The 20,569-nt window shown below is 39.6% G+C and overlaps 1 protein-coding gene across 8 annotated transcripts in view; it reads right to left on the bottom strand.

Moving 5' to 3' along the window:
- The window catches only part of NSMCE2 (NSE2 (MMS21) homolog, SMC5-SMC6 complex SUMO ligase), a 237,179-nt gene that overhangs the window by 142,593 nt on the left and 74,017 nt on the right, over positions 1-20,569 (bottom strand). For all 8 annotated transcript variants that reach the window (XM_025265490.3, XM_025265489.3, XM_025265484.3 and 5 more), the window contains one exon: positions 15,176-15,329. In XM_025265490.3, coding sequence (XP_025121275.1) covers positions 15,176-15,329 — 154 coding nt within the window. The remainder of the gene's footprint in view (positions 1-15,175; positions 15,330-20,569) is intronic.

The raw sequence follows: 20,569 nt of genomic DNA, 5'->3' as shown, positions 1-20,569 counted from the left end.
GAAAAGAAAAAAAAAGTCTGGTTGCCAGAACAATCTTTATTCCAGGAGGGTTGGGAGGGCCTTTGAAAGACACACAGTGGACAACCATGACCAGACCTATACTTTTAGAACCATCACTCACTCCAGCAAAAACTGACAAGAGGCAACTCCTGAGACAGGACACGTAAGAGACTGAGAGTAGTGGAGCAGCAGGAGCAGAAAGAAATGGAGAAAGGCTTGGCAGAGGGTTTTAGGAATGGGACTAGACAGTACGTCTTGGTGACTGGCTGAACATTTCTACACATCTCTTGGTAGGAATAATTTTTTGCTTTTGGTAAATGTAAAAATAAAATTGTTATGCTCTGAAGCAGAAGGAAAATATACCTACATAAGCAACTACTATATTTTCTTAACTCTGTAATACTCTCAAATGTAAAAAGCATTGTCAACTTAATGCTTTGTGTGTGGATGGAAAATTCAATGCTACTGTATAACAGGAGAGATGGAGGTTACTTAAGCCTGATGGTTGGGGAAGGAATTAAAAACTCTTAAGGGTAACTTGTAAGTTTCCTGCTAAAGCAGTTGAAGTGAAGTCACAGAACAGTGTCCCCCTAGGGAAAGAGGAAGGAAGTACTTTCCACCAGTAAGCAGCCAATGGTCAAACGGGGCAAGGAAGGTTGCCAGAAAGTCTGGGAACACCTCCAGCCAATTGGCAGCCACACTTTGTACTTAGTGCACAGTTCTGCCTGAGTCTGCCAAAGGGACTTGGATGAAAAGGGACACGACGCCTGACCCTATGCTCTCATTCCAAGGACAAGTGTGCGTCAAAGGAGCTGCCACGGAATATTTGTCCTGTGGGAGAAAAAAAGGTTCCCTCCCCTTAACCCTTTCCCTTATAGGTCTTCACTCACTTCCCAAATATACAGGAAGCACTGGTGCCATGCCAAGGTGCTGTCCTAGGTGCCACAGACAATGTGCGGTGCCTGCCCTCGCTCAGTAGATGCTCCGACCAAACGCAAACTTCCTGATAAAGACCAAGCACCCCACAACTAAAGCAAACTGATTCTTCTGCCTCAGAAAACTTCAGTATTTTATTTTAAAAAATTAGCTACATTTATCTTGGAAAGCTCTACTCAACATCTTTCATCAATGTCCCCACCCCACTCTCGTCTCTCCAAGTTTTCTGAGTCAAGTTCTAGGGCCCGTCATCTCAAGAGGCCAGTTCGCTTTTTGTCTCACTCTCCAAAACATGGATTACTTGCCTGTGGTCCTGGTGTCTAGCCTTGTGTTCTGCATTATCACAGGTGCTAATTCACTAAAAAATGTAATTTGAAATAAGTCACTGGGGGATTTAAAAAAAAGAAAGAAAAGCTAAATAGCCAGATTCAGACACAAAGGGGGTCCTCCGCAGTTAAATGATGATCTGTAAGAGAATCCCTAACACAGTGAAGGCCCACGCACGGCAGTAATGAACAGCGGCAGCTCCAATGCATCTGCTCATAATGAACACACGTCACCAGGGGCAGCATGGCTCGCTATGTAACTAGGCTGTTCTCGACACTTCACTCTCTGCCTCCTATCAAGAAAAGGTTGCCAAAACCAATATTGTACTGAAAAATGATTTGTCACCCTATCAACATTTTTTGCTCACACTCTTGTCAATGACAGAACATTCCTTAACTACTTGACAGTCTATTTTATCCTTCTTTATGATCTCTTAACACTTTTACAAAAGGACTAAACATTTTGTCTCCTCGTACAACTGCTAATGCCAACTGCTAATCAAGTATAAAATATTTAACTTTTGAAATAAAAATTATTAAAGTTAATGCCTTTAAGCAAGTTAAAAAAAGATTAGGAAACTAATATTTGAGAGAGTATATTACAGTTTATAAAAGCACTTTCACTTTTCATTTTAAAATATCTGGTTTAATCCCTATACAACTCTGGGGGGGCTAAGAAGCATTATTATTATATTACCTATACTTTACAGAAATGTAAAATTCTATTTATTTGATCAAAAACACAAACTATTATTTAGAATCTCAATACATATTTTCTGATCCCAAATTCTAGGATCTTTCCATGGGTTGGGCAGTCTCTGCCCTTAACAGTGTTATTAATGGAGATGATTAAATATATGGCTTCAAAAGTTACCAAGAAAATAGATTTCATGACTAAAATATTAACAAATACAAGGCAAAAAACTCTGCAGGACAATACTTGAATATAAAAAAAATATGATCATTATTAAAGTTATCAATTTTGCATATGAACAGACTACTTTGTTTTAGAGCTAGTAAGATGTGTACTATATTCCACTTAAAGACTGTAAAGTAAGTAGAGGCTACCTAGGTGCCAAAGACCAGAATGTGTAAGCTCTAACGTAAACTAGGGATTTGTCTAGTTTATTCACAACTACATTCCCAGCATATTCAATAAATACTGCTTGAATGAATGAATGTGAAGTACAACATGGAATACAAAAATGAGGCTCTCAGAGAATTATATATAAAGGTAGTTTACATTCAAACCCAGGACACCAAGTACAATTTAATTTATTAGGTAACTACTGAGTAATTTTGGAGAAGGCAATGGCAACCCACTCCAGGACTCTCGCCTGGAAAATCCCATGGGCGGAGGAGCCTGGTAGGCTGCAGTCCATGGGGTCGCTAAGAGTCGGACACGACTGAGAGACTTCACTTTCACTTTTCACTTTCATGCATTGGAGAAGGAAATGGCAACCCACTCCAGTGTTCTTGCCTGGAGAATCCCAGGGACGGGGGAGCCTGGTGGGCTGCCGTCTATGGGGTCGCACAGAGTCGGACACGACTGAAGCGACTTAGCAGCAGCAGCTGAGTAATTTATATATGCCTGTAACTATGCTGTGTATTTTTAGACCTTCCCTTTTAGATAATAAGCTACATGAGACCTGGAATTAGAAGTCAGATTTGTGTCCTCTACAATGCCTAGCTAAACAACCTTTGGTAGATAAGCTACTTTCAACCTTGATTGTACATTAGCACCACCCAGAGAACTTTAAAAAAAAAAAAAAAAAAAAAAAAAAATGCCTAGAGCCCCATGAGACACCAACTAATTAATTCTGAATCTCTGGGGGTTGGAATTGGCCTTTTTTAAGGTTCACAGCTGATACTGATATCCAGTGATAGGTAAGCACCACTACTGCAAACCAATGGTCCTCAAACTCTGGCTTAAAGGAGATCACCTGGAGGGCTTGTTAAAATTCAGCCCCATCCCCAGAGTTTCCGATTCAGTTGCTCTTGAGTGCATCTGAAAAATCTGTATTTTCAGTAAGTTTCCAGGTGATGCTTATGGCTGCTGGTGTGGGAACAGACTGAGTGAGAACCACTGCCACAAACTGTCTAAAATGATTCTTGGATAAACTAAATAATAAATGTAGGAGATACACAAATAGAAAAACATGAACATTATATGAAAAATTTAAGTACAAAAAAGGAACTTCATGTTCAGCATCACTGTCATTAGAAAAGCACAAACTAAGTCTACAATGAGCTAACATTACAGACTTACTAGAATGGCTAAAATTAAAAACAAAACCAAAATAATCCAAGGGCTGGTGAGGGTACACAGCAACTAGTAATACAATGCTCATGGGAATATAAGATGAGCTCATGCTAGAAAACAGTCTATCAGTGTCTTGTAAGTTAAATGAGTACTCACCACATAAGTCAGCAGTCTCACACCTAGATATTTATCCAAGAGAAATTAAAACTTACATTCACATTAAAGCCTATACATGGCACTTGGAACAGCTTTAAACATAATGGCTCCAAGCTGGAAACCACGGAAACGACCTTGAGCTGGTGACTGAACAGAAGAGCATATAACTATGGTACATCTATATGATGGACTATTATAGCAACACGATGCAACAAACTGTGGATGAAACTCACACGCATTCTGCTTCAGTGGAAAAAAGCCACTTACAAGGCTACATCCTGTATGATTCCATGTATGCAGCAATCTGGAAAAGCCAAAACTACATGGAGGGAAAAAAAATAAAACAGTGGTTCCCAGGGGCTGGTAGGAGCCAGATGTCAACTACAAATGGGTACCCATTATATACATCTAATAATTACAAACTAGATGCTTCCAATCCAACAAGACAATTCTTAAGCGTGATGTGCATCTCTCCAGGACACTTACTCCTATTCTGGGGTCAGGCTGCTTTCTGGGCACGGATGACATCACTCTCTCTCAAAATAAGCCACCAGGAGAGAAACACCCGCAGTCCACAGTTTGTTTAAACTTGGTGCTGACTCACTCCTCCCTTGATACCTGAACCTTTCTTTCCTAATAACTTTAATTATAGTCATCTTTCATTCTAAAGCTTCCCCTCTCCTCAGAGATGTATTTGTTATCCTTCTGACCTCCTGATGGTGAGACACTGGGTAAATACGTCACCTCTAGGAACCAGTCTGCTAAAAACAGAACCTGCATTTTCCACGCATTCCTCTCAGGCACGTGGATGCTGCAAAGATTAAAAGGGATGAGGGACGTGCATGGGATTACTGCTGTTATGCTTGAAGTACATTTCATGGAATTTGTTCTAAACTTGTGGTGTAATAAACATCCTATTCCTTTCTCCCTAGCACAGCAACTATTCACACCGGAAGAGGCATTCTCATGCACTGAATTTACTGAATTTACATTTACTGAATGTATTGCCAAAACCATGGGATCTGGAAAAGGAGGACTCAGTTTCACTCTGTAACTTACTTTGTGACCTTGACCAAACTGCTTGCTTTTTGAGTCTCACTTCTTTATAAAATGGGCTCAGCTACAACGTGATTCTCTAGGGGCTGCTTTGAAAGCAATATCAGCACAGACAAAGTACTATATAAGGCCTGATATGAACCCTACTCCCTGATCTCTATACACAAGTGACTAAGCAAGAGGTTCTCAGCCAGATGAAGCAGATTCCACCAGAGTCACCAGAGGGCATCAACAGAGATCCATAATCTGGGTTCACTGTTCACTACTTGAGAGTCCCAGGACACATCAATTTTTAAAGAGATGCATGAAATGCTTGAATTGAGAGAAGAGAGAGAGAAAAAAAAAAAAAATGGAAAGGTTTTCAAGAGTTGATGTGGTATACAAGGGAAAGAACATGAACTCTGGTGTCACCTAAACCTGGGTTTGAATTTCAGCACTTATGACCTTCGGAAAGCCATCTCACCTCTCTCTGCACATTTTCTATTCTATAATATGGGTACAGTTGTAGAACTGTGAGAAATAAACAATAATATATATAAAGTATACAAATACCTTTTACGGGCAAGCCCTCAAACAATGCCTGTGCATTAAAGCACTGATTAAGTACCACATGTAGTAGTCATCGTACAAAGCCTGGTTATTACTTCTATTAATACAGTAATGTTCAAAATTCTCCAAGCCAGACTTCAGCAGTACGTGAACTGTGAACTTCCAGATGTTCAAGCTGGTTTTAGAAAAAGCAGAGGAACCAGAGATCAAATGGCCAACATCCGCTGCTGGAGCATAGAAAAAGCAAAAGAGTTCCAGAAAAACATCTATTTCTGTTTTATTGACTATGCCAAAGCCTTTGACTGTGCGGATCACAATAAACTGTGGAAAATCCTGAAAGAGATGGGAATACCAGACCACCTGACCTGTCTCTTGAGAAACCTGTATACAGGTCAGGAAGCAACTGTTAACAGACTGGTTCCAAATAGGAAAAGGAGTACGTCAAGGCTATATATTGTCACCCTGCTTATTTAACTTATATGCAGAGTACATCATGAGAAAGGCTGGGCTGGAAGAAGCACAAGCTGGAATCAAGATTGCTGGGAGAAATATCAATAACCTCAGATATGCAGATGATAGCACCCTTATGGCAGAAAGTAAAGAGGAACTAAAAAGCCTCTTGATGAAAGTGAAGGAGGAGAGTGAAAAAGTTGGCTTAAAGCTCAACATTCAGAAAACGAAGATCATGGCATCTGGTCCCATCACTTCATGGGAAATAGATGGGGAAACAGTGGAAACAGTGTCAGACTTAATTTTTGGGGGCTCCAAAATCACTGCAGATGGTGACTGCAGTCATGAAATTAAAAGATGCTTACTCCTTGGAAGGAAAGGTATTACCAACCTAGATAGCATATTGAAAAGACATTACTTTGTCAACAAAGGTCTGTCTAGTCAAGGCTATGGTTTTCCAGTGGTCATGTATGGATGTGAGAGTTGGACTGTGAAGAAAGCTGAGCACCAAAGAATTGATGCTTTTGAACTGTGGTGTTGGAGAAGACTCTTGAGAGTCCCTTGGACTGCAAGGAGATCCAACCAGTCCATCCTAAAGGAGCTCAGTCCTGGGTGTTCATTGGAAGGACTGATGTTGAAGCCGAAACTCCAATATTTTGGCCACCTCATGCAAAGAGTTGACTCACTGGAAAAGACCCTGATGCTGGGAGGGATTGGGGGCAGGAGGAGAAGGGGATGACAGAGGATGAGATGGCTGGATGGCATCACCGACTCAATGGACATGAGTTTGGGTAAACTCCAGGAGTTGGTAATGGACAGGGAGGCCTGGTGTGCTGTGATTCATGGGGTTGCAAAGAGTTGGACACGACTGAGTGGCTGAACGGAACTGCATACTATTTTCCTAAAAGACTAGGGGAAACTCTGGAGTGAAGGTGGAGTATATGGGCATCTTTTATTGCTTATTACAACACGCATGTAGAAAAGCCAATTTTTCACTCCCAAAGAGCTCCCTGATAGCTTAATGCCCTGATTAAAACTCCACCACAAGAGAATCAATCTGATCGGAATTAGTTTCACTAGCTCTTGAGAGTCCCCTGGACTGCAAAGAGATCAAACCAGTCAACCCTAAAGGAGATCAGTCCTGAATACTTATTGGAAGGACTGATGCTGAAGCTGAAGCTCCAATACTTTGGCCACCTGATGCAAAGGACTGACTCCTTAGAAGAGATCCTGATGCTGGGAAAGATTGACGGCAGGAGGAGAAGGGGACGAGGATGAGATGGTTGGATGGTTTCTCCGACTTGATGGACATGAATTTGAGCAAGCTCCGGGAGCTGGTGATGGACAGGGAAGCCTGGTGTCCTACAGTCCATGAGGTCGCAAAGAGTCAGACACAACTGAGCAACTGAACTGAACCCCAAATCTGCTTTAAAGTGTAAAACTTCCTAGGAAATAACTGTATGAAACAGAAGAGAGAGGAGTTACATCTCTTTCTAATACTCTCTCTCCCCTTGGCATCTCCTGTCATCTGGTTCCACTGTTTATGAACTTTGTAACCCTGGGCATACCACTTAATCTCTCGGAAGCTGCTTCATCATTAAGACGGGAATGGTAGCACTTAGCTACCCCTGATGTAAGTAAAGACCTACGGGAAAGAGAAACCATCTGGGTGGGAAACACAAAGAAAGCAGAAGGGAGGAAAGAGCCACAAAAGAATCAAACAGAATGACTCAAAGAGGAAGAAGGAGAGAGGCAAATACACAAAGAATAAAACATTTGCACAGGGCGTAAATTTCACTCAATGAGCATGAGTCCTCAGGATATAATCCACTGTGGAAAAGTCAATCTCTGTTGTGAAACTTATGACTTTTAGCATTTCCCAACCATTAGCGGTCACCCAGCAAATGAATGGTGATGGTGTCATCAATATTAAAGAAAAAATGAAGATCAACTAAGGGCCACAGAGATGAAAAATTGTCTATAGAAGAGCCAGCAAGCTTAAACTTTTATAAGTTTGCTTAAATGTTCTAAGCAAGTGAGCATCAATTCCTGAGTATGCTGCTGCTGTGGTATTAAAAACTATGTGTTGCTACATATATGATACATTTACACCAACATATCACTATAACAGGTTATAACACAGGATCATGCATGCTGTCTTTTCTGAGTAATTAAAAAAATAAAGGACTGTCAAAGGCAATATAGTTGTTAACCCTCTGCTGCTGATTTTAGATCCCAAAGCCATGTATGCCAATTTTTTTCCTCTTCTTTTCTTCTCTACTGATGGCACAGTATCGAAGGGAAAAGATGTTTTACCATCAGACTACCTTAACTAGATTCTGACCCTCTTTTTCTAGTTGAATAAATCTGTTCTATAAATATTACCTGAGCTCTAACTAGATAAGGAACAAAAGGAACACAGAGATGAATGAGAAACTATTCCTACCTTAAAGGGTCTTGGGCTTTGGTTAATTGCAGCCCAGCAATATATGTTGTTTGGATAGACAGTTATATTGCATGACAAAGAGATTTATAGGTTGAAGGGGATCAGCATTAAGTCAGGTTGGCCAACACCTGGTGTAGTTTAAACACATCCAACGTATATCTAAGCACCTCCTTTGCTTCTTCCTCACCTCTCTCCTTCTAGTAGGCTTCAAAACTCACACACACCTTTCCAATTCTCAAAAGAGCTAATCTTCCCTAAAACTCCACTGTTCATCTGCAACTGGTGTAGGGATTCCCCTATTTAGCCCCTCAACATAAAATCTCTACCTGCTTTTCAACAGAATCCACTGGGTTCCTACTCCACATTCCCAAATGGCAGGAAATGCACACTCTGGCCTTATTTTGAAGTATCTTTAAATAAAAGCATCCCTTTCCTTGAAGAAATCATAATCTACTGTTAACTGGTCAAATTAATACTGATGTCCCATTAAGTGCTTAGCAAGGCACTGAAAAATGGTATTACGAGAAGGCAAAATCAAAGCTCACAAACTGACAGTTCTGTTTGCCCAGTGTTTCAAAAATTTAGTAACTGAAAAATAATCAGCTAAACTTCTGGGTTTTCCCAAAAACCTGAAGATCTGGTAACACTGTGTCCACCCTCCCTCATAGCAGCAGGGATTGGCCAGGTTGCAGGCATCTCCTTTAGGTAGGGCATAAGCTCTTGGGTGGGCTTCCTAGAATCTGCTTGCCAATGCAGGAGACGCGGGTTCAATCCCTGGGTCGGGAAGATTCCCTGGAATAGGAAACGGCAACCCGCTCTAGCATCCTTGTCTGGGAAATTCCGTGGACAGAGGAGCCTGGTGGGCTACAGTACATGGGGTTGCAAAGAGACACGACTGAGCAACTAAGCACAAGCTCTCAAGTATATGGCAGTTCTCCTGAAGACTCTTGTGACCATCAAGGATCTGTGCATTACATACCAGGTACCTAGACCTCAAGGAATACAGCAGTAGGCAAAATACAGAAGGCCCTGCTCACATGGAATGACACTGTGGCTTTGAACAGGTGATGAAGGATGGGGTAAGCAACCCACAAGGAACAGTAAAGGTATTCTAGTATTCCTAAGGAACTCCCTATCTAACAGAATCTGTGAGCAAATCTTTTGTGAAGTGAATGGCCACTCCCTATTTTATCAGTTTTGAGCCCTATAATGAGCATGTTTCAAGTGATGGCACACAGTTATTTTCTAAACCCATATAATTTACAAGATTACAGTGTGAATTCCTATGTTGTGTGTGTGGTATTATGAGAAGTGATAATGATTTTTGTGTCCAGATATATGTATCACTTAAATTGATTTCTGAGTTTCACACATGGATTCAATTGTCTCTGTATCTCGTATTCTGCATATCTCATATATGACCTAAGTATACTGTTAAATTTGTGGTGAACACCTTCAGATTAGCAAATATGCATTAAAAAGGACATGCTCTTTTAACATTTAAAGGTACCATCAAAATTACATTTCCTATTATTTAATACTAAAGCTCTCAGATTTACAGTAAATTCTATTTTGACAACAAAGTGATGCCCTTAAATTGTAAAGGTTCCTAAGTATGAACTATTGTAAAATTCCCTCGATTTCTGCCTTGCTGACCTATACTAAAACTTTCAATGCCTCCTAATTATATAATTGGTAAGTGAAGAAGGAACACCAGAAAGATTACTTGAAAACTTGAGAAAGTGTTTATACAGAAAGTGAAAGTTGTGTCCAACTCTTTGCGACCCCATGGAATTCTCCAGGCCAGAATACTGGAGGGGGTTGGCATTCCTTTCTCCAGGGGATCTTTCCAACCCAGGGATCGAACTCAGGTCTCCCGCATTACAGGTGGATTCTTTACCATCTGAGCACCAGGGGAACCCAAGAATACTGGAGTGGGTAGCTGATCCCTTCTCCAGCGATCTTCCCAACCCAGGAATTGAACCGGGGTCTCTGGCATTGCAGGCAGATTCTATACCAGCTGAGCTACCAAGGAAGCCCATTTATACACAGGCGTCTGTCTGCATATTCTAATTAAGTTCTCCTGACGTTGAAATCACAGGAAACCATGAGTTGCAATACTGTAAACTGTTTAAGTAAAAGAGACAAGGAAGAGAGAATATTACAATATGAATATACTGTTCAAGTAAATTAAAATAATTTTATCCAACTTGGTCTGGTTCTGTCTGCCCTAAACCAAGTCATATTGTTTATTTTACAACTTGGGTTAGTAAGACCATGATTACCATTTAGGGGAACAGAATTCTCTTCTGTGAAAACTGTTTCCTGGCTCATTTATCATCACTGCCACAAAATATAAAAATTATCTTCAATCACAATCTTGATTTGTATGACTCTAAGAATTAGCCCTAAGAAAAATGGGCGGTACTGGTACGGAGATCAGGCTACTTATTTATTGACTCAAACCCAGGTCTTCTGGCTGCTAAACTCACATTCTTTCCACTATGCTTTACTAGCTCTTTCTCAATAATAACTTAAATGTAAAGTTTCAAAGTTTGCAAAGATCTACTATCTCATTTAACCTTGGTAATAATCCTAGGAAGTTGAGGCAGACATAATCTCTCTAATACTTAGGACACTGGGTACCCACACATAAAACAATTTGCCCAAAGAAGATGGATCGAATGCCTGGCAATACCTGCAAGACACAAATAACTACTAAAAAACCTTATTGTGTACAACTGAAGTATGTGACCTTCAGAGTAAGCATAGCCTCAAATGAGTATAATTCATCTGCTGCTGTTATATTCTAGAGATGGTAAATACCAGATATCTGCACTGCTTCTCTTCTTTTCCCACAATCCTTCAGCACACTCTTTCTTGCAAGGCCTGAACCCAGCCTCCGAAGCATTTTGAACACATAGTTCCAGGCAACCCCTATCAACCAACACAGATAAAATCGGCATTCCTGTTCTTCCTCCATTAAGGCCCACTTGTATAATATTTGTTTTTGACATTTTGTCTTTGCTTTTGCTTGGATATTTGCTTTCATGGCTCTACCAGAATTGTATATATTATCTTCTCCAGGTCCTGGAACTCTGCCTTATTTTGATCTCAGAGCACCAGCTGCGAAGATTCATATACAGCAGGCACACAAGGTGTTCTGAATATACCTGAGACAAATGCACGGTACTTAGGAAAAAGTCTTGGAGAAGGAAATGGCAACCCACTCCAGTACTCTTGCCTAGAGAATCCCGTGGACAGAGCCCTGGTGGGCTGCTGTCCATGGGGTCGCACGGAGTCGGACACGACTGACTGAAGCGACTTAGCATGCATGCATGCATTGGAGAAGGAAATAGCAACTCCCTCAGTATTCTTGCCTGGAGCATCCCAGGGAGAGAGGAGCTGGTAGGCTGCCATCTATGGGGTTGCACAGAATCGGACACGACTGAAGCAGCAGCAGGAAAAAAATCTAAAGTTAACAACAACAAAAATACCTTCCCTTATTTCTAATTACCATTCAGGAAAGAGTCAGATAGTAAAAACAAGTTTGTGGGTCAGATGGTCTCTGATGCAACCACTCAACTCTGCAATTATGATGTAAAGCACCTATAGACAACATGTAAATGAATGAATGTGTCTAGATTCTCATAAAAATTTACGTATGAACACTAAAATCTGAATAATTTAATTTTCACATTACATTCTTCTCTTGACTTTTTTCCCCCCAACGGTTGAAAAATATTAAAAAAAAATCTTAGCTTGCAGGTCATAGAGAAACAGGGTGTAGGCTGGATTTGGCCAATGGGGCCATACGTACTGACCCTTGGCCTAAATCTGTGGTTTTCAAAATGAGAATTTCAGGGGGTCTGCAAGATCCTTTCATCAAGTCCAACTACCTATGTGTGAAGCTGGACTTTCTTTGGTTCAACCAAAACACTTAAAAAAAAAAATCAATCATCAATCAAAACAATGCACAACAGATTAAATGCATGAGCAAATATGAAGACCCAGCTTCATTCTATTAAGCCAGAAATTGAAAAGATTTGCAAAAATGTAAAATAATGCCACTCTTCCCATTAATTTTTCTTTGTTTGGAAAATACCTAGTTATATGTCATCAGTCAGTTCAGTTCAGTCGCTCAGTTGTGTTCAACTCTTTGCGACCCCATGCATCGCAGCACGCCAGGCCTCCCTGTGTTCTTTATATTAACATGTAATGGACTTATGATTGATTTTTTAAGTGCATTAATATTTTTTAAGTTCCTCAGTTTTGATTTCTATTTAGATGCCAACAGCTACAACCCATGAAAAGTAAAAAAGCTGTCTGGGGGCCCTAAATAAAAAATAATTTAAAAAAATATGCTGTTTATACACAGACATGCACACACGTAAACTGGCCACACCCCATGGCACGTGGGATCTTAGTTCCCTAATCAACCAGGGATCAAACCTGCATCCTCAGCATTGGAAGCACAGAGTCTTAACCACTGGACCACCATGGAAGTCCCTGGCCCTCAGTAAATTTAAGAATGTAAGGGTTTCTTGAGACCAGTCACTTTGAGAACCAGCCGCTGAGCTGCAGCAGGATTAACTGCTGTAGGCAGAGCTGCCTTGAGAAATGAGGGCACCTCCTCAGGTCAGGGCACCAGACAGACCTCCTCATTTCAGTCTCCTTGATTCCCCCCCACCTAAGAGCTTCCTGGTATTTCTTTCATTAAATCCTTATTTGGTAAAATGCAATCCCATGCAATTTATGTTCTTGAATAACAAAGTTGGTGAAAATGTGGGGTGATTTTCATCGAAAGAACTCTTCTACTATGTGCAGACCATAAAAATGCTTTAGCCTTCGTCAAAATAGGTAACTAGATTCAAGTATCTCTCCCTGGCTTGTCTTTTCCAATCTTAAAAAAAAAATCCACAAAATTACTATTGTAATTCCTTGCCTTCAGAACATCTCTCAAAATAAACAGATTCACCAGCTTCTTTATAAATCATCTTCTTCTCTTTGACTTGGCTCCACAAAACTGCACAAGCCTGGTGCTAACCAGCATCCTCACTAGCGTTACATTAAAAGAAATGAAATCCAGGAGGCATGGCACCAGTTTAACTGATAGTGCTAACAATAATGCACTAAAAATCACATTTCTGCAAGTAAAGTATATACATCTTACAGAGTATCTTAAAAGAGTATTAATATTTTGCTTGTTTTACCATTTGATATTTTAAAATTTTTAAAAAGATTACTTCAGGAGACATAAAAGGAAAGTTCTCTTAATTCTAGTGTTACCATATGTAAGGAAACCCTATATAAGGAAGTTTTCTTAAATATAAATTTACTCTGTAGTAAGGTTTAACTGTCCAGACAAATGATGTATACTGCTGGCCTGGGGAAACCTCTCCCTCATTCCTCATTTTAGAGAGAATTAAAGAAATGATACTATAATTCCAATAATTATAATTCTGTTGAATACACACTGTTAATTAGAAGGCACTTCCACATGAGTATATGATTCTAAAGATCTTTATAGTTTTCTCTTATGGAATAATAACTTTGTAAACAATAACAAAGTGGGAAGAAATTTCTGTTTTTGAATACTTGTCCTTTAATCTGTATTATAAAATATCTAAAAAAAAAAATCAAGAATTATGATCAGATGCTAAATCTACCATAATTTGTGATTATTGTCTCCAAGAAGAAAAATAAAATAATTTGGTTATTTTGACCAAAGCAAAAACTTCAATTCACTAGCATCTAGACCAGAAAGGCACTAGCAAATTATTACCTATTTGGAGAATTGTTATCCATCTGGGGAAACAGTACAAATTAATTTAGAGAGATTTGGTAGCTGTGCTGTTCAATGAAGAACAACCACCACCAAAAAAACACATAGATTTGAAATGTGGGGGAAATGCTTACTATTTAAATTTACAGTAAAAGAAAAGTCTCATCATGATTGCAAAACATTCCAAATTGTGAAACTTAAGTTATTTGTAAAATAGACAAAAGTAAAGCTGCTTCCTCAGTTATTTTTTGAGATCTCAGCATCAATTTAAAGAAAATGCTTATATTTAAAAGAAGGCCTATTTAAAAATAGGAATCCTTCTGCTAAATACAAATATGAACATGAAGTAAATTTATCTTGTATCATGCATTCCTGTTCCATGTATATGCAAATGAAGGTGATATGAAACCAAAGTTTGAAAAAAAATTACTTTCTTCAATTCTCTAAGGAATTAAAGAGCCTCAAACCTAAAGAACAACGACTGATGCTAGTGTAAAAACAATAAAATTACATAAAATTGGTATGTGGATTATATGGGAAAAAGGGGAGGAAAAAAAGGACATGTACTTCACTGTATAAAAAACATATATTTCTGCCAATACTGTCTTCAAGACTTCTGGGGTACAACTAATAATTTTTATACTCTCATTTTTAAATTAAAATTATGTGCATTAAAACCCTGAGTATAATAAAGTTTCCTGGGAAGCCAAAAAAAAAAAAAATGAAAATCACATGGAATTTATACTACCACCAAGACAGAAGAGATCAAGAGAATTTTGGTCCCACATTTGAGAAAACATTGCTCCTTCTACTCTAAAACAGAAAAACTAGAATCAAGATACAGTTATTTTAAAGCTTGGCACAGCAGTTTAAAATTTGAAAACTACCTTTGCTATTTTAATAAAATAGCTTTTAGTTTTATTTTCCCAATTTCTTTCTCAGCAGTGGGACAATAACAGTGTAACTTTCTCTACTTGCTGGGGAATTTTCTTAGCACTTTGTGGAAACCGTTGGCTTTCAGAAATGGATAGGCTGATTTGAACCAAAAGTTAGACAAAATACAGAATTGCAACAACAATAAAAAAGCAATTTAGAAAGATCAAGCCAAGCAGATAAGCAAACTCTATAAAAATCAGTTTCTGGGACTGTTCATCCAGTCAGTTCCCTAATTTAAAAAAGCCAAACCAAAGCAAAGCATGCTGACTTACATTGCTTCTTTAGTTCTTTCAGCTGTTGTTTAAATTGGACAAATTTTTCATTATTTTGAAAGTCTGCATCGGAATTCTTATTCTGTAAAGCCAAAAACTTCTTCTCCACTAATAATTTTAGATCAGGTATTTTCTCTGAATGTTCTTCTTTTACCTGAGGAGGACGATAAAATTACTGTAGTTAAATGTTAACAATGACACAGTCTTGTAACAGTATTTTTCTTGCATTTTATTCAAATAAAAATATAGCGGTAGAAAACAGAATTTCCTTCAACAGAGAACCAGGGGGGCATGGCCCTGTTTCAGAAACAGACTGCTAGTGGACAGCAGAGAAACTCATTTACCCCACCTACCCTTTGGTTTCTTACACTATCCCTTCGTTGCCCTGCTGACTTGCCATGTCCAGACAACTACCGCACGCAACTGTGTCCTCCACCTTCACCAGAACCCGAGCATGACGGCACCTTCTTTTCATTTAGGTCTATGGGGTCCCTTCTCCTTCCTCTCGAGTCTGTCCTGCATTCTCTCCAGCACTCATCTTCTCTGGTCCTTGGCCCCGGCAGGTGAGGCTGGCTCCTCCTTCACAAAATGAGTGGAGACTTTAACCTTGAACTTCTACCATCTGCGGTCACCAGGAGTAAGTGCCCCTAGTCTGTTCAAGGCTAACCTCTCAATCTTTATTCTCCCCTCCCCCAATATTTTATTATAAAATTTTCAAACATGCAAAAATGTTGAAAGCATCATATTTTACCATTCAAAGTCAAAAGATTATCTGTAAGTCCTCTGCTTTGATTATCTTCTGTCATGGAGCAAAGAATTAGATAATATTCTTTTGTTTAATTGCTATGCATGCTATACATTAGCCAAATCAAAAATGAAAATTAAGCATGAAATCAAAATACCTAAATCTATATGAAATCAAAATACCTAAATCTATGTTTAAAGTACAGAATATAGGAACTGACTGTCTTCTCATTGCACTGATGAAGCTCAACCAGTGCCGGATCCATCATCAAAGAGAGGTGTGAAAAACATGGCAAGGCTTTAGTGACAAGTTATATGTAATTAAAAATTTAAAATAAGTCCTATAAGGCTAAAGAAACAATAAAGCTCAGTTTGGAAACAAGAAGGTACAAAGACAATCAATCGAATAATGCCTAATATCACAAAAATAACTGCTTCTACCCAGTGCATAGTTATTCTCTGTCTCTACACTGGAGAGAACAAGATGAAACAAGTTCAAGGCTGTAGCAAGAAGAGGGCACAGAGCAGACACAGAAAATAAATGAGTTCTCAGAAAAGAATAAGGGGCTCCCTTTCTGGATTTGTAAAATAAAAGCATACATATGAAGCTTCTCAAGGTCTTTGATTAGTATGAAATTATTATTTAATCTTCCATGATCAGAAAAGAGCTAATCTGAGCAGATATCAGTAACTGCAGATGTCCTTTTCCAACAAAGTCTCTAACCCACTCAACATACTTAATCTCCCCAGATCAAATGCAACCACTGCTGAGGAGCTGGGTAGAAAAGTGTGGGGGCAGGGGGTAGAGGCATTTTGGAGTTGACAATGCAGCAATTTGAAGTATGACAAGGAAAACCGGAATACATCAAACTTCGCGATTCAGAGTCCTTTCTTCCCCCACAGCTAGAACCTCCAGAGAACTGCTGTAAAGCACACGATTTCACTGCAGCAAATACCTTCTCTGGAGACTTGATGCCGCAGTTGGCATAGCTATCCGCTGCAAAGAGAACTTACTGTACTCCAGCTCTCAAAATGAGAGCCTGGGAAATAGTAAACTCATTATCTGTTTAAATCAATGCAATAAATAGGGATTAATTCTATTTTTTAATGGTTTCTTGCATTGTTTGCATTCTCAAGATAAAGAGATACAGAATCCCAAATGAGGAAAGAAAAAAGCCATTCTTTGAGTTGTTAGTTGACCATAAGTGTTACCTAGTCTGAAAAAAGTAAGGATGGCCCTCTTTTCCTAAGACAAACATAAAAATACCTCCAGGAAGTCTGAGGGGGAGGAGAGGATCTATTAGAGCCTTAGTCCATCCTTTTCCTAAGGATAAACTGCCTGGGTACAAGACTTAAAACCTGAGTTTTAAGTCACTGGGTGTACTAGTCTGGTAAGACTGTCATAGCAAAGTAACACAAACTAGATGGCTTCAACCACAGAAATGTATTTCCTCATGGTTCTGGAGGCTAGGAATCTGAGACCAAGGTGACAGCAGAGCGGGTTTGTAGATGGCCATCTTCTCCCTGTGGCACGGTCTTCTCTCTGTACATGTCTGTGTCCAAATACTCTTCTCTTGAAAGGACACCAGTCACCACATTAAAAGTAAGCACTCCAATGACCTCATTTTACCTTTGATTATCTCTTTCAAGACTCTATGTCCAAACACATTCTGAGATACTAGAGGTTAGGCCTTCAACATATCAATGTTGGGAGAACACAATTCAGTTCATACACTGGGTTAAAGAAATTTTAAGAGAGAATTTTTAAAATAGCCTATAGACTGTTAATCTTTATGCCATTATAATTTTTAAATGATAGAAACTAACCGAGAAGTAAACTTAGCAGACACCATAGTTAACAGAATGGGAATTTAATATTGTCCTGGAAAGAAAAGGTCATGTTTTTGAGTAGCACCCACTTATCAAGTGAGTGCCTTCTCTGTGTAGCTAAACAGGAGAGAAGACCAGAAAAGCTGATCAGGAGTAGGTGGTGAACAGCTTTGGGAGCCAGGCTGTGAAAGTGAGGCTTGATCTGATAGGCAGCAGGGAAAGACATTAAAATACTCTAATGAATAAAGTGATAATACCATGACAATTTTCTTTCTCTAAAAAAGAAAAAGATTGCTGTAGTTAAAGCATCAAGGATGCACTAAGACAGGAAAGGAAAAAGAAGTTACTGGACTATGCTAACTAATGGCAGAGGGGCTGGCAACTTGATCAAATTCTATTGCTATTTTTGAAGCAGAATTACTGAGTCATTTTGTGAGAGGAAGACATGAAACTGATGATGACTTCAAGATTTTTAATATGAGCAACTAATTACATAAAATTTTCTTGAGGAAAGAGAGGGCAATCCTGAACGTCTGGACAACATCTAAGTGGAAAGATCTAGTAAGCAGCTGGAAAGACATTTAAAATGACAGCATATGAAGAAAAAGAAGAGAAATGCAAAACGAATTCTTTTAAAAAAAAAAAAAGTGAAGAAGAAAACCAGGAGTTAAGGCCAGTCCAAGAAGAAAAGAAAAGAGAGAATTTCCTTAAGAGACGCTTGTCCTTTGGAAAAAATGATGCAGGAGAGCTCGAGTAAGATAAGGGCTAAAAAGAAACCACTGGATTTAATTACCAGGCACTGGTACACTGCACTGGAACTACTTATCTGTTTCAACCTACTAGCCTGCAAAGCTTCTCTCAGGCAAGGATCATTTCATGATGCCCAGTATACTCTATGTTTCAGCAGCTGCTCAAATGACGCTGATGAACAAGTGAATTACAGAGATGGCAAATTCTACTCGTGATGTGAGAAGAGGGACTAAGGGGGTACCGTATGAGCAAGTGAATCAAGTTTGGCAGCAAGGGAAGGGGAAAGAGATGGGAAGCAGATCATGGGAGAGAGCAAAGGACACTTGTTTATTCGTAGAGCGGTCAACAGTAGCTTTAAGTGAAGTTGACATGATGGTGGAGAAAGAACATGGACCCCAAGATCAGACAGGTCTGGGCCCCTAAGTTGTGGATTTGTGGACAATCCTTCTAGGCTTTGGGTTTCTCTCACTTCTTAATCAGAAATCGGGAACGCTATCAATGCCATGAAAACTTAAATATGCCACGTTTGTGTTTAACTTTGGCGCACAGAACATATTTTTTTTTCTTTCCTTCCAACTTTAATATAGAGTCTTCAACATGTTTGCGGACTGAGAAGGAACCAGTGGGGGAACATAAATCAGAAACACTAAGAGAAATCAAGTAACAGATTTCATTTGAGGAAATCCTTCAAGTACTAGGGGCTTCCCTGATGACTCAGGTGGTAAAGAACCCACCCGCAATGCAGAAGACCTGGGTTCAACCCCTGGATTGGGAAAATCCCCTAGAGAAGGGGACCGCTACCTACTCCAGGATCCTGGCCTGGAGAATTCCATGGACTGTATGTAAGCCCATGGGGTCGCAAAGAGTCAGACACAACTGAGCAACTTTCACTTCAAGTACTAGGGCAAAAACTAGAGAGGGAAGAAGACCACCTGCACAAGCACAGGAGTCTTTACCAGGGGTCCTAACTGCCCACAGGGCTGCACATGCACGGACTTGAGGAAACCCCCAAGAAGCAAGGACAACAGGGACTGGTGAGCACCATGCGGAAGCAGCCAGCAGCAGCCCCAGGTGAGACGAAGCTGCCCCACAGCTCTGGGGGACCAATGCCATGTGACAGCAAGTCCAGGTTTCTAAGGACAAGGTACAAATCTAGACTTCTGTGAGATCTTTTTTTCTTTTGGTCTTTAAAACAACATATAGACCAAATAATACATTATCAGCCTGAAGCCAGGAATTTGAAACCTAACCTAACCTTATTAATGCAAACAAGATGTCAATATTTTGGACATAAAAGCAAAGTACTACTGTGATCCACAGTCTTTGGGGGTCAAGTGCAATCCCCAGACATCTACCTTAGGGATGAAATATGGTCCTTCCAAACAGGACAGAGAATAACAGGGAAAGGAGAGTGTGGGGAAGAGAGGGGAAAGTAAAGGATTCCATTCTGACATGCTAATCCCCAGTATTAATGAAAACCTTGGGCTCTAGACTTGAGATTAAAAATGAGGCTCTTCTGCTAACTGAATGACATTAGAAAAGTTACTAAATGCATTTAACCTTAGTTTCCTCACTTGTAGACAGAAAATAATAACAGGATTTCCCTCCCAATGTTGTGGACAGGAATAGCTGGGATGAAGCAATACAGCTCTGGTGAGCTATTTGTCATAGAGAACAGTCAGTGAGGAGTAGGTGTTATTGTTGTGATTATCATTATATGTATCTCCAGGGTAGCTGGATACCCAGGCCTGCAGCTCCACAGACTGACATGAACACCTACGTAGAGAAATCAGGGCATGGATTTTAATGGAAATCTGGAAATGAATGGGATTACCAAGGAGAGGAAATAAACAGAAACCAAAAAAAAAAAAAAAAGAGTAAGGCAAGAACTCTGGAAAATACTGAATTTATGGGATAGTTCAAAGGATCAAGAAATCAAAAGTGCAAGAATTAACAGGATAACCAAAAGACAACGTCCCAAACGTCTAGGATATTTCAAGATCTGTCAAATGCTGCACAGAAGTCAAGCTAAAGAAGGACTGAGAAGTGTCCGTTGGACTCAGTGACTGG

Source organism: Bubalus bubalis, chromosome 15 (assembly GCF_019923935.1).
Source record: "Bubalus bubalis isolate 160015118507 breed Murrah chromosome 15, NDDB_SH_1, whole genome shotgun sequence".
NCBI classification, from domain to species: domain Eukaryota; kingdom Metazoa; phylum Chordata; class Mammalia; order Artiodactyla; family Bovidae; genus Bubalus; species Bubalus bubalis.
Note: the sequence above shows the minus strand (reverse complement) of the source record. Positions and strands in the feature narration are given on the sequence as shown.